General features: G+C 43.5%; 1 protein-coding gene across 1 annotated transcript in view; it reads left to right on the top strand.

The window, feature by feature from the left end:
- Window positions 1–14713, top strand: part of LOC138214289 (dolichyl-diphosphooligosaccharide--protein glycosyltransferase subunit STT3B) — a 73788-nt gene continuing 59075 nt past the window's right edge. The window contains exon 1 of the mRNA XM_069175771.1: window positions 1–541. Within this exon, the coding sequence (XP_069031872.1) occupies window positions 258–541 (284 nt within the window). The 5' untranslated portion in view covers window positions 1–257. The remainder of the gene's footprint in view (window positions 542–14713) is intronic.

Raw genomic sequence — 14713 nt, 5'->3', positions numbered from 1 at the left:
TTGACTGTTGCAGCCTCGCTATGTGGCGCATGAGTGTGCGTTTCGGGATGTAACGGCGGTCTCTCGGAGTAGCGATACTGTTATTACGAAATAAATATACACACACCCAAGGGGTACTCGGAAGATAGGATAGCCAAGGAGATCGTGCACAACCCAGGGGGGGAGTTTTACGGGCTGTACGGAGCGGAGGGGAACACGGGAGAGCGTGGCAGGAGGGGACGCTCTAGCAAAATCCAAACCGACAACCGCACGCAGAAATGGCGGAGCACCACGCAGCCAGCGACGGCAAGCACAAAGCGGCCACCAATGCCGGGGGCTCGGTGCACGGGAGCAGCCGACCCGGCGCCACCGCCGCCACCGCCGCCGCCGCCGCGGGTGGAGGAGGGGGAAAAGGAGGCCTGTCTGGCGGACTGACACAGCCGGCTGGGTGGCAGTCTCTACTCTCGTTTAGCATTCTTTTCCTGGCCTGCCTGGCGGGATTCAGCTCCAGACTTTTCGCGGTGATCCGGTTCGAGAGCATCATCCACGAGTTTGATCCATGGTAAGCTTACCCGGCGGATGTGCTACTAACTGACGCTCATAACGGTCACGAAACCCGGAGCTCCAAATCGCTTGAGGGAGGGGGGGAGAGGGGGGGGGGCTATTTTAATTTATTAAAAAAAAAAAAAAAAAAAATTAAAACATGACGTATATTAATTTCATAGTATTGTTGTTACTTCCTTACAAGTCGGCACACAACCAGAGAGATTAAGTTTTGAACGCGGTTGTAACTTTTTTTTATTATTTAGACGTTGACTTGACGTTTGTTGGCACCGCAGGATAAACAGTTGTCCCCCCCCCCCATAACGACAGGGGGCTTTCTCTGATGTCCTCGGGACAAACCACACTTTGATATGTGGGTCAGTCTTATCTGTGGGGGGGGACGGGGGGGGGACCCTTGACATTTTTTAAACGCGATGATCCGTTTTGACAACGCGGCTTCACAAACCGGACCGGTTCGACCGCTCCGCGGTGATTTTTAAGCGGTCCCCGGAACAATAAATGCGGGATAGATGAAGCTTCCGCGGGGCTGCAGCGACAACTTTGTTTGGATTTGAAGGAAAACGTGTGACGAACCGAGGAGGGGGAGGAGGGAGGAGGGGGGGGGGGGGGGCTGTTTTTGATTCATTGAAAACTCTTGTTCAGAGCGACCACGTGAAGTTAGAAACGGTTTGTTAAACGGGTTCATCCGGGGATGACACGCGGTGTGGGTGATCGATACGGATTTTGATTTCCTGCTAGAACACGTTCCTTCTTTTTGGAGTTTTTTTTAAAAAAAATTTTATAACCTGAATTCGTGCCGGACTTAGATCGCGAGTTCCGGTCGGTTTGCTCGCAAAAACAACAGCCGACTGTTCATAACCCGGAAGCCCAACTGATCCGGTCTGGCGAGTCCGTCGTCACAATGCAGGATTATTCCGCTTTGTAACAGTGTCACATGGGGCTCAAAAGCGGCCGCCTGGTTGCACTGTCGCTCCCTCCGCGGCTCTCCTAAACACCGTGCGTTCAAACCAGGCAAACAAGACTGAATGCATTCATTTATTACATTTTCAAGGACAGGTACTCCATCTTGTTCGATGTGACACTCGCCTCTTCCATTATGTTGATAACTTGATAGCAGTGGTTGGTGGTGGGGGGGGGGGGGGCACGGCTTAGGGCCTCGAGTAGGGGTCCGCATGGGTCAGATGAGCTTGATCCGACTTTAACGCTGGACTTTGGACCGACTGACCTCAGCGCTGTCGCACATCGCCAGACTCTGCTTTCCCTTTCTTTTACTGCCTTCCCATAGCCGTATAGTACATATAGTATTCTTCCCCACCGCATAGTGGCATTGGGAGCGGTTTCTACCTCAGGGTAAGGCTGTAAAGGGGGAACCAGTTACAGAGCTACACAGCTCTTTGGCAACAGGCCACCGGGGAGAAAAAAAAGAAAAAAAAGAAAAAGCAACAGCATTCTTTGATATTTGAAAGTTTAAAAGCCCTTGCAGCTCTGACTAGTCTACATCTGTTGCTCTCATAATTTTTCTCTTTGACCCCAAAAAACAAAGCGATGGTTCACCGCCACCCTCTGTTGCAGGCATAAATGTGCAAATTTAGCCACAGAGCGGTGTGTATGTTTTTTTTTTTTTTTTTTTTTATAGCAAAATACTTTCATCCAAACAGATTTTGCACCAGAAATATATCTCTAGCTGACTATTCATGAATCTTGAAACATCCACCTCCTCTCAAATCATCTCTCCACCCCCGTATGTAATCCTGATCAGCTTGCTAAGAAACCTCGGCCTACACCTTAACAATAGTTGAGATGTTCTTCAGCGTGCCTGTCAGCCATCGTGCTTGAGTTTTGTGTGCAGATAAAAAAAAAAATGTTAATCTGAAAAGAGACTGTCTTCTAATAAAGTTTGTATTATTATGTTCGACCATGTATTATAAATGTCTCGCCCTTTTGACAGTGAGCAAAGAAATGTGTATTTCGCAACCGCACACACATTGGATGCTGATTAGAAATGGCCGCCACTCCCAGACACGCATGATTAGTGCTGCTTGTTGTCTGAATACTTAGATGCCCGTTATTGTTTTTTCCTCTGCACGGAGCTTCAAATTATTTGCAGCTAACCATTACATTAAACAAGCTGGCAATTTAGAGCATCAGAATTGGATTTACAAGCAGCAAAATGTCAAGCTTCTTCTGCAATATGCAAACCCCACAAGCTGTAGTGATTTTTCTGGAAGCGGCTCTGATATGATTTGGCCCGTAATCTGTCTGTTTGCTAATATTCATTTTAAAATCGGTGGGGATTTGTCGGCACTCACGGAATTTATAAAGCGGTGTCCTGACTTGACTTTAAAGTGCGGTTCACTTTCCTTAACAAACTTCAAATCAATGCTCACTCCTCCTGAAGTAATGAATCAGTAGACAGTTCCTGCTCTGAATATTTGGAGCGCTCACTCGGCTTCACTGCGTCAGGTGGAACTCCTCGTCCCCGCTGGTAGAAACGTAACTATGGCTACATGATTACGACAATTATTTTTGATGAATATCGATACCGTAATTATTTAACGCGACTGTTCTTTGATGTGAGGGAATCAATATATATATATTTTTTTATCGCACTTTAAAGTTTTAAGTAAATCTGCTGTTGCGGAACTTTTGTCGACCTCTTCCGGCAGCGAGAGTCGTCACAAAAAAAACCCCATATAAAGGCTGAACAGATGCCTCCAAATATTTTACTAATACCAACCTGTCCAAGAGCAGTAAGGCGACACCACCAACTGTCCTCTATCCTTTCTACTTCTTTCAGTGCTTTCCATCGTGGAAAAGCTACCCTAAAGACGATCTGTGTTTGCGTGTAGCGTTAATAGCTTTTTAAAAACATTTTTTTTTTTTTTTTTACTTTAATCCTTTCTCTGAACGCACGTGTTTTTCTTTTTTTTTTTTGTATCGGAAGCATCCAATCCAGAAACTTTACTTGGGGAAACTACGCTTTTTTTCCACCACACCCACCGCAGCTGCAGCCTGCCAGTTTCTGTGGTTCATCTGTATGCAAAAGTCCAGCACCGTAGCGGAGTGCCGTTTTCACGTCGCGCTGCAGCTCTACTGGTCATGTGATTGAACAAGTTGTGTTGCTTTGTGGTGCAGACGGCGACGCTCAAAAGCACTCCGCAGAGCTTTTATTCTCCGTTAACATCGCTTGCCCTCAATCTGAATACTTCCAAAACAACGGGTCACGGTCCTTTTCAAGGGACTTGCTCTTCACCTTCTGGTCCTGGATTTTCATTTAGCTCGTCTGCTCTCAGCTGTACATTTGTCTTCTGCTCTGGACTGCAGCTGCCAAATCCAGGAGATTTTTTTTTTTGTCCAGGCTGCCGCAGCAGGGCGCCGACTCATGACAGCTCCCCAAAACTGAAGCCAAAACATCTCGATTGCCCAATGTCGGCTGGCTGGCTGTTCAGGAAGCGCTTGATTTAATATGCCGCGGTGCGTGCATTTTAAACGTTAATATCACAGTCAATCATGTTCATTTAATTGTACGGAAGCCAAAATGGGGATCGAGATTAATATTGGATTAATCGTGCGGCCCTAAATGCAGCCTTTTTTTTTTTTTTTTTTGCTGTGTACCAATTTTTTGCCAGGCTGCTATTGGTGCTCCTTCGAAGAGGGAGATATTTTCCCCCTGCTCCACGAGTTGTCTGTTTACATGAATGTCTGTCTGTCTTATTGAGTTAGTGGAAGGAAAATGTAACCAGCCTGGAAACTGTATGGTGGAGGCACAGATATGCGCGGAAGGGAAGTTTGTCTTGGAAGCAGTCAAGTTTTTTTTTTTTTTTTTTTTTCTTTCCCCCACCTTGGTTATGTCAAGAAATGGACTGTTTTTCTGGCAGGAGAGTGAGGGGGAGAGGAAGCATCTCTGTCAACCAAATAATGAGGTTGGATACTGGAGTACAGCAGCGCAGACATCCACACTCACACGTGTGCACATCCACTTTCTCCTCAACGTGTCGGCATCAGAAGTGCTGCTGTTTCGCATGACTGGAGCTTTGGTCAAGGTCTTGATGGATGCTGACCGCGTGCCAATACAGAATGTTAATTTTTTTTAGTAGCGAGTCCTCTAAAATGATATGTATGGACTAAAATGATTAACATGACTGAAATACTTTGGGTTGTCGACTGAAGATACGCTCGTTCAACTTTTCTTTTTTTTTTGTTGCTTTCCTCCCACTGCTGATTCAGATACTTCAACTCCAGGTATCTTGCCAAAGTCGCAATTCTACAGTATAATTGCGTTTTACCTGAGGTGATGTGGCCGGGGATGGGCGGTTGTCGACCCTGTCGCGACAAAATGAATGTAACTGATGATGGAAACGCAAACTTTTATCATGAAATTGAGAAAGAAAATGTATTTAATGAGCCTCGGTCACATCACCGCGGAAGCCAAATACTGCCAATAGGTGCAGCTGTAATTTTGAGGCGTATTGTGAGAATTTGGAAACTTGCATCGTCTTAAAAAAAAAAAAAAATCAAATTGTCTGAGATGTTTATGTAAATTGTTAGTTGCCGTTTTGGTCATTGCTGCTCGTTGGGATGACTAAAAGTTTCTTAAGTGCAAAAAACAGTTGCGATGTGAATCAGAAATCGGGGCACCGTTAGATGTAAGATTTTGAAATTGTTTTGGTAAACGGAAGAGGTCGTGTTAAGGTGAGAGACAATTGAGATTATAGTATTCGTGCCATCTGCTGCTGTTGTGTTTGTGTGCCATCTGCGTGCACACTTCCTACAGCACTGTTACCAAGTTAAGAGAAGAAGTTGGAAAACTGCCTGACATGCTCCGAAGCTATCAAAGCGGTATCGTCTTATTTCTGCGCCTTCTTTTCAGCGCATCCTGTTTGTCTGCTTGCTCTTATCACCTTCCTGTCATCTTGTTCTCTGTGAGATCCGGCCGCATCGGATTAATTGTTTTGTAACCATCACTTTCGGCTCTGTTGATACGCTTGTTCATCTGGGTTTGAAACCTGTCAAACTTGCACCTCCAGCAGCAATCTCTCCCAACTTTTTTTTTTTTTTTTGGCGGCAGTGACATTCATGTAAAACACAAAGGAAAAACGTCGAGATATTCACCTACTTTTGAGTATTAATTCCAGAGCAGTAAAAGTGTGATGTAACACCTGAAATGTCAGCAGTTTCACAGATGTTTTATACAGTCCCCCAGCATCTCAAACAACGCTTTGATATCGGTTAACACCTCAGAAAGGATTTTTTTTATGTGTCTGACCACTTTAATGATACAGTCTTTGCTGCTGAAAGTTGTTAACTGCTGTGAAAATAAAATCTCTCCACAAGTAATGTTACCACCTCAGCTTTTTTTTCCAAAAGCAAGTGAAATTAGATGGGTAGCAGCTTTTGTGTGTGTGTACTCTCTCTCTCTCTCTCTCTCTCTCTCTCTCTCTCTCTCTCTCTCTCTCTCTCTCTCTCTCTCTCTCTCTCTCACACACACACACAGTTGTTTTTTTTTTTTTTTTTTTTTCTTTCTACTTCTGTCTTTTTTACACAAAAGGAAAAATGACTTGTATCTCAAAGTAGATTAGGCCATCCCAGGAGCGGCTGCTTGGCACAGCAACACGTGAACCGGTGCTGTAGTTTAGGGAAAATGGAGAATAAGTTGTGATTGATCTTTCTACCAGACACTTGGCTGAAACTGTGATCCCTGCTTAAAGCCCCGACTGAGTGTCTAATGGCTTATGAAATATTCAGGATGCATGTGGTGTCCAGTTACCTGCAGTAGAAAAAAAAAGTTTTACTGGGCGTCCATCCATTATAGGCCGGTTACTTTGATTTACATTATTCTCGTTTAATAGATTGGAGTTATGACTGCAGTTCATGAGCCATTTCACACCATACTTTAGTGATCAAGTTAATGACAGTTTTATCTGCGGCCCTTTTGTTTCCACTCTAACCTAGCAAACCAGACCTCTGCGCACTCGAGTCGTATCACGGCACTTAAAGGACACCAGAAATATTTTTATTGTCGAGGTTAAAACCTTGATTTGTGAAGTGCTATTTCTCAGGCGGGTGCGTCCCAGCGGAGGTCTGTGATTCTGAGGTGTGCTGCATGTGTGACGCAAAGAGCGACAGATCTGCTCCAGGGCACCTGGGGCATGTGCAGATGAGCCGCTTCTGGCACGGGGCAGCCTCGGGCACGGGGAAGCCACTGGCTAGTACAATGAAAGGCATACCAACGAGCCCGTTTCAGATTTAGTTGTTACGTGACGCTACAGAGGCGGAGGTTGATGGTGTCACTTATATTAAACGTGTGCCAACAATTCAAACGCCGGCAAGGTCTTTTTGATGTGACATGGCTGTTTGAATCCGCCTCCTATTTCATCACACCCTCCATTCTGAGGTTTCCCTCTTGGCTGTGGATAATAGGAGGAAAAAAGTTAGGCGTTCAGCTTATCGGCAAGCTACTCCCGTCTCCCACCTAACGAGAGGGGCTCGTCAGCAGCCTCACAGCTCGCAGATGCCTCGATGGTCGGTAATGGCCGAGAGGTAGCCCAGTTTGTTCGTGTGATTAATTGCATCTGCAGCACATTCCAAGCGCTGTTTGTGTGCTCACTCGCACCTTTCGAGTTCGGCATTTGCTTAACTTGACATTGAATTGCCTAATACTGGCAAATTCTTTAGTATATTCCGTTGCTTGCATGAAGCACAGCACAGTCACAGACTCGGCTATCGTTCATGACAAATTACCCTAAGCCGGCCCTCCGTCCCACCTCCCTGAACTGCAGACATCTTGCACATTCTGGCAACCGTTTGCTGATGAGTTTTTAAGAGCTTTGTCCTCTTAAAGCTTCGAACACCGTTCCAGCTCTCCGCTCTTTATTTCAGGGTAAAGAGTGTGATTTTTGTACTTCCATAACCTTACAGCATCTCCACATGTAGGATGTAGATGGCAGTGTTTCCAGTGTTTTACCAATTGTTCATTTTGCAGTAGTGGGCCTCCATCGTTTTAATTCAGTCCGAGATTACTTTTATTTCAGGCCATAGTAATTAGATGAAAACTTACCTTTCCAAGTAAGGATTAAAAACTGCGGTGACATTTTAGATGGAGAAGGAAACTTAGGTTTCCTACAATTCCTTTGGAGGTTCTTCACATTTTCTTGCTGACATTTTTGAGGTTTTGTTGGAAGGACAGTTCACACTACTCACTGAAACATTAATTACTCGTGTCTCAGCTGCAGTGAGAACAGCCGCATTAGGTGGCTGTTCTCCTCACAGCTGCTGAAATGTTACACCATTATTGTTTACACAGCACTAAGGCACTGCACTAAAACTGCTTTTTTTTTTTTCATACAGCAATTGTTAAGTGTTTAGCTTTGAAAATGTTGCTCCAACGGTTTCAGTGATACTGATAAAAAAAAAAAAAAAAAACATCTGACATACTCTCGAAGGGATTCAGTTTGTAGCTTTGTTATCTTTGTTATTAAGCTGAGTTTCAAAGTGTGCTCCAGCAGTTGTATTTTAGAAAGTCCAATGGATATTGTCAAATCACAGACTGTATTGTTGCCTTGGGTTTCTTTGTGCAAGCCCAATATGTCTTAATATAAATGTCCAAATAGCATGGTGTCTAATACTGTATCCACGACAGGAGCAGATCTTGGCTGAGGCCCAGAAACAAACCGAGATGGAAGAACACAATCTATCCCCTGTGTTCTCATCCACAGTAAATGCTACAGAAAACACATCGATGTGTGTGTGTGTGTGTGTGTGTGTGTGTGTGTTCGAAATGCGTGGTTGATACAGCTTTTGTCGAACTGTTCGTTCTGTGTTGTCACGGGCGCTTTGATGCGATTGTTGTTCCATGACCACCGAGCCTGCAGAACCCATCCACCCGAGGGAAAACAGAAGGAGCGACGTGTCCGCTTAACAAATGCACGGCTGTAATTGTGCGACTGCAGCCTCGTTCGTCTTTCCCTCTAGCGAATGTTTCTGTGCATCGGTAGCAGAAGTGTGCACCTGGTCAGCAGTAAGTCTTGAGTTTCCTCAGCACCAGCGCCACAGAGACATGTTAGACATGTAATACTGGCCATAGCTGACATGCTGTCATTATTTTAGATTTGAAGTTGCCACATCAAACTTTGCATGTGTCAACAGTAGATGAGAACTTGTGTTGACGTCATAATGACGGGAGAACCAACAGGTATTTTGTGCAGAACCGCCCTGGAAGGTGTGTTCATCCCAAGGGGAAACAAGTAGAGCAACAGTTCCATTAGAAACCAAATATCTGCTTGTTATGACAGCTGCGCGACTACGCTTGTGGTTACTGTAGATGATTTTCGGTCAGAATATTCCCAGCTCGGTCTCGCTGCTTTCCTTTTTCTCCTTCACGTTGGCTTTGAAGTGGTCTTTCGTGCCCTCTGGTTGGTGTGGGGCAGAGGGAACAGAGAGGATCTGTGCTCATCATCCATCCATGTCCTCTTACTGACAGAAGTCAGCATGCAGCTCTGTGGGCGAGCACACCTGCATACAGAGAGAAGAAGTTACGAGGAGTGGTAGGATGGTAGGAGGCGGTGAGGGAGAGAAGAAATTATTGCCTGCCAGGCATGCAAACCGAGGGAGGATTTGGTAGTGAAGCCAAGGAGATTTCATTGTTCCAAAAACTGCTTCATCAGTTTGTTTGCATGTGCATGTTTAATATCTGTGCTCTTATGGTTTTATAGCGGGAGGACAGGGTTGATTTTATTATTTTTTTTACCGGCCTCTGCCTCAGGTTAAATTGAATGTCTTCTGTAGCTGATGGACTACTTACAGCAGAGCCCATTTAATAAGATCAGCTGCTTAAAGCATCTCTGAAGCATTACTGAATAGTTCAAATAGCTCAACTCAGCTTATTCTTGAGTAATTTTTCTCCTTTCAATTTAATCCCTCAAGCATTTTGCTACAGCTCCCCAGAAATGAACTGTTTATCATCAGCAATGAAGCTAGGTAGATGGCTAAGAGCTGGCTTAATCAAATACATACTGAAGGAGAGGTTATTGTGAATGTTGAGTAATTTTAGCCACATGGTGGTGATTGATGTTCTGGTTCTTTACCCAGTGAGCTGGTTATGTTATATTTCGTTCCCACTGCATGTTTCCCATCAAGATTTCCCTGCTTCATTCTCTGTGTTGCTATGCCCATTATCTGGATCCCTGGTTGGATGATTGGCTAGCAGTCAGTTTGGCATCTCTTAAATGCCTTGTGTTCTGTGTCACATTTAGATTCTGTTACGTCTTCATTGGAAGCCTTTTATTCCTTTTTTCTTGTTTCAAGGTAAGATTTCTGTAAGCCCCTTGCATATTTTTTGTGTCTCACGTGTATTAACCACTTATGTTGTTCTCCAAATTATTTTCAATATGGTCTGTTTTTAATCTTTTATCACTATATAAGTAAATTAAACCCCCAACTAAAGCTGATCTCAGGTGATGTTATTGCACTTCCTCTGCTGCCTCTCCCACCATTCTGTTTTCGTCGATACCGCACTATATCCACCACTGTATCCCCTCTCTTTGAAATATTGATCGACTCTGGTGATCCATTTGTTTTCATGTTCCCCGGGTTCATATGGGTTTCTTCTGGCTGCTTTGGTTTTCTCCCTCAATTACAGGGAAGTTTTGGAATTATAGATATTCTTGCTCTTGCCCTCGACTGCAGCACTTAACTTGAGACCTGAAACCATCAGTTGGTCACTTTACTAATGGCAGAGATGGGTTTGGAGAATATACGTTTATGACTGCAACTTATTCATATTTCCATTATGGATTTAATGAGTTGATTATGTAGCCATTTAGTCATCTGGTGTATAAAATGTAAAAAAAAAAAAATAGCGATAAATCGCCATCAAAAGTTCCCTGAAGCCAAAGTGCTGCATTCAGATGCCTTATTTTTCTAATTGATTGTCCAAAATTCAAAGACATTCAGTTTAATATTATATAAAACCGAGGAGATATTTTATCATAGACATTTCGGGCCAAATTTTTTGGCTCTCATTCAGTTCAGTCACCAGGATCCAGTATTGCAATTCCTATCTGATAATCACCTATTTTTGATATTCAGAGTAAATACTGATTGGTTGGCTTGTTAATGAGTGTCCTTGGTTTTCTTTTGAAAATACCCAGTCCACAGTATAACGCTATTCTGTCTGCTGTATGTCCGCCAACAGGCATCTTTCTATTCTGGAAGCAACCCATCTCTTGTTTTTCTGGTGCAGATGTGCCCATTGTTGAGCTGCGTTCATTCTCATCGGCCCATTGAGTAGGGATGACTTTATTGTCACAACATGTCCTCTGGCAAGCCCACCTGGTGGGACATTACGGAGCATTGTGGTCAGAGGCCATGGCTTTGTTTCAGGCGAGCACAGCCGACAGCCAGGCAACGGCACAACAGCCCACAGCTCCTATCTGTTGTTGCCGGACTCGGACGAATGGAGAGGTAGTTGAATGGGTGAGTGGGCGAAAGAGGGCTCGGGGCCGAGGATGAGAAATGACGGATGGACGAATGGAGGGTTGTCAAGCAGGACAGAATGACAGCTGAAATAGGTTGTCAATCTATGACCGGATGCAGAAAATGAGCCAGTCAGGCAGCTGTCACGTCATCAGGGTTATCAGGTTGAGCAGCTGGCAGGTAGTCTGGGTGAGCCACATCGGCCAGGTGGAGGTGGGATGCCAAAAAAAAGCTGAAATGAGCCTGATGCTAAGACCACACTGGAGATTTGCAAATTATATTATATTTAAATTGCATTAAAATGCAGAAACACAGAATACAGAACCGTAGTTCTGCTGCAGGGCACATTTGAACTTTTCTCTTGCAATTTCTTTGGCCACAAGGTTCATGTTCAAAGCACGTAGCAACTCAGAAGAACTAACCAATAAAAAAAAAAAAAAACCTGTTAAGATTGAGATAAATACATTTGGCAAATTTATGTATGTTTGAAGTAGTTTTATTTCTGATTACTACTGTATTAACCATTTATTTGAATTGTCCCAGCTGTCCATTCCACCGTCCATGTCAGCTCATAAAGAGCTGGCTATCTAGAGAGTATCTCTCCCTTTCTGCATCGCTCTTTTCTGCTGACTTTTGAACAGATGACCTGGATCTCAGTAAGGCAAAGGTGAAATTTCTGCTGAACAGGAAAAGGGAGGGAGATCGAGATTAAAATTAATCATCTGAAACAAATGTATCAAGAAAGTTAAAAGCCCTGAAACCTCCATTATAGACATTGAATATCCAATGTGGGACACTTTAACCTCTTCAAGGATAGACTAATACAGTTGACTCTTTCAACTGATGTACAAAAAGAAGTTTCTTGTAAATGTTAATGCAACTGAAAAGAGGTGTGTTTCGGTCTTATTCAAAACATTTTTTTTTACATTGAATTAGCTTATTTTATCACGAAGAAAAACCCCACAGAAGTCCCTCAAGCACTGGTTGATTTGATTTTTTTCTTATTACTGCAAAGTCTTAGGTCAGTGCCATTACTTAGGCACCTGCCTTCCTCTATCCTAAAACTGGCAGTCGCAGTGACAGAGGGCACAATGTAATGTGAGTGCTTGCTGAGAGCACGTTTCCTTCATGGAAACTGTGGGTATTGTTGGCATGCTGCTAACCTGCTGCTATAAAAAGTCTAAGGAGTGCTTTGAGCATTGCATGACTCATTGTGGCTCCAGGCTACCCACAGCAGGCATCAGTGCACTTGCAGGCCATTAGATAAACAGTTCGTTTCGGCCTCAAGACATGTCTGATTAAAAAGAAAGCGCAACCTTTTGAAATTCTAGGCAAAGATACAAGATTGTTTTTTTTACCCGTTTCGACAAATTCATATAGTTGCACCTCTTTGTTAATATAATTTTTTTTCTCTCACCTTTTTTAAGGTAAAATTATTCCTCTTGATCAGTGTCCACACTTGAGAGATAAGTTAAGCTTGTAAAGTGCAAGCAAAAAGGGTAGCTGTTCCAAACTGCCTTGCAAAAAGGTGTGAAAAGTGAACTATAGGGGCTCAGAAGGGGATGACAGCCCACCCACAGTCCGTTTCACACAGCTGGCCAGTTGGTGCAAGAACATGGCTTTTGTGGACAATGTCCTCGAGCCCCTCCAAGCTCCTGCATATATTTTGGACTCCATTTTACACTGAAATAATCTGGTCAATATTGCTGCACTGTCTTTTGCTTTGCAGTATTCTGCATGAGTGAAGGGGGACATCACAGGGACACTGGATGAAACTAAATGAATTAATACAGATTCAACAAGATGAAGACAGTCATCAGAGACACAGCTCTGCTCCCTCATATCGCCTTGTTAGAATGCCTCCTCCTGATCCAGCCAAGTCTTTTTTTTTTTTTAACAACTTTATTTAAAATGAATAAAGAAATAGTTTTCAACTCCTACAACTTTTAATGCATCCTTGAGACACGTAGACAAGTCCCAGGAGTTGAGGAGCTTTTCCTTCCGAATTCTAATCATCCCTCCGAGGAGCACACTCTCTCATGTCTGCTCTGGTCTTTTTTTTTTTTTTTTTTTTTTTTTTTTTTTTTTTACATTTTCCCAACATCAGGGTAGACTGACCCACCAGAACAGGAGGTTAATATTCTGGAAATGTGCTGTCATCCCTTTGAAGTGCTCCGTTTCATTGTTCATATTTTTATGATGCAGATTTTGCATGATGGCAGAGAAAAAGGCAACCTCTCTTGTGACTGAGTCACCACAGCAGTTTGACCGTCACGCTCGATTTTCTTCTCTGACTCAGACACCATATGGATGTCGTGGCGATGCCAGCATATCCCTAACATTTCTCGCGTCTTGTCTTGTTTTGACAGGAGAAACGCTGAAGATGCTGTGTGTTCTGAGATGGCAAACTGAACAGGTTGCACTGTGTATATTCTCCAAAACATGTAGACAGCCCACATGCACTTTTGCTCAAACTTCATGTAGCCATATGGATGCTCAAAGTTTAATTTGGACTTGTGTTTGAAGGAAGATGTTGTATTGTCAGTTTCGAGTGTTGGACCACCACTGCCTCGTGAGATTCAATAAATCAACATTCTTGAGGTTCTAAGGTGATACTTTTGACTACATGTTTTGTTCTGTTACAGCTGCTGTGTGTTCTAAGGACCTGTTTTGGTCCTTGCAGTGGTTCTTCTCTGCTTTCCCGTTTTAGCTTTGCAATGCCTCAGTGAAAACTAATAGACGATGCTTTGTTGTAGGGCTTCTGAAGCATGAAATACAAGATGATGGATACATTTTAGAGTGCACATGGTGTAAACCAACTTCTGTCTCTTCAGAAATTTCTATGCGTCTATTAAAAAATAATAACTACAGTTAATTATCTGGATTGCTCTTGACCCCCAACTAATGATGCCACTGTTCAGAGTATAATTAATTCCTAATTCTGTGTAAATGTTTTATGTATAAATCTTCATTAGGTTTATCATTTATGGCAGTTAGTTTACTTTAATCCTCTTAGCTGCTGTTGTTTCTTTGCGACAACTACAGCCCGGCTGCTTTTCTTTGCATTTGGAACAAAAACCAAAGACAGCGTAGTTAATGTTTGCCTGTGATGGTGTCGTCTTCACTTCCAGAGTTTTTCGTCTCAACCCGTGACCTTCAAAGCACGTTTACCCTTTTAAGCAGATTCACTCTGGTTGGTGAGATCAAGGGGGATATTTCCCACACTTAAGGAATGAATCCACCGCTGATGATGGCACCTCTCCATTAAAAATGCTCCCAAAGCTTCATCGGAATATACGGTCTGAAGGAGACCATGATGTGATTTCACTCGGGAGAGATAAGTGACCTCAAACTTCGACATTTCTCTTTCAATGTAGTTCCAGCAATTTGGCAATTACAACAGTCATTAGAATATCATTTACCGTGACTGCTATTTGTGACCTTGAAACATACTATTTCAGTCCACTGAGGTGCGCTTCTCTGTCATTCTCAGTTTGATATTTGCCAGTTTCCTTGGTTCCTTTAGTGCATCTGTTCCCTTCCCCTGAGCATGTCTTTGGAACTTAGCAGGCAAGTCTTGTTCTCAAGCTGTGATCTAACTCCCTTCTGGCCCTCGCAGCTATCCAGAGTTGCATTTCAAAGAAAGATGAACTTGGAAGGAGCCCCGTATAGCTCTGTCAATTGTCACCCGAGTCAC

This window comes from Embiotoca jacksoni, unplaced genomic scaffold, assembly GCF_022577435.1.
Source record: "Embiotoca jacksoni isolate LCO1_2020_lvr unplaced genomic scaffold, fEmbJac1.0.p SCAF_7, whole genome shotgun sequence".
Taxonomy (NCBI): domain Eukaryota; kingdom Metazoa; phylum Chordata; class Actinopteri; family Embiotocidae; genus Embiotoca; species Embiotoca jacksoni.
The sequence above is the reverse complement of the archived record's forward strand: the minus strand, read 5'-3'. Positions and strand labels throughout refer to the sequence as shown.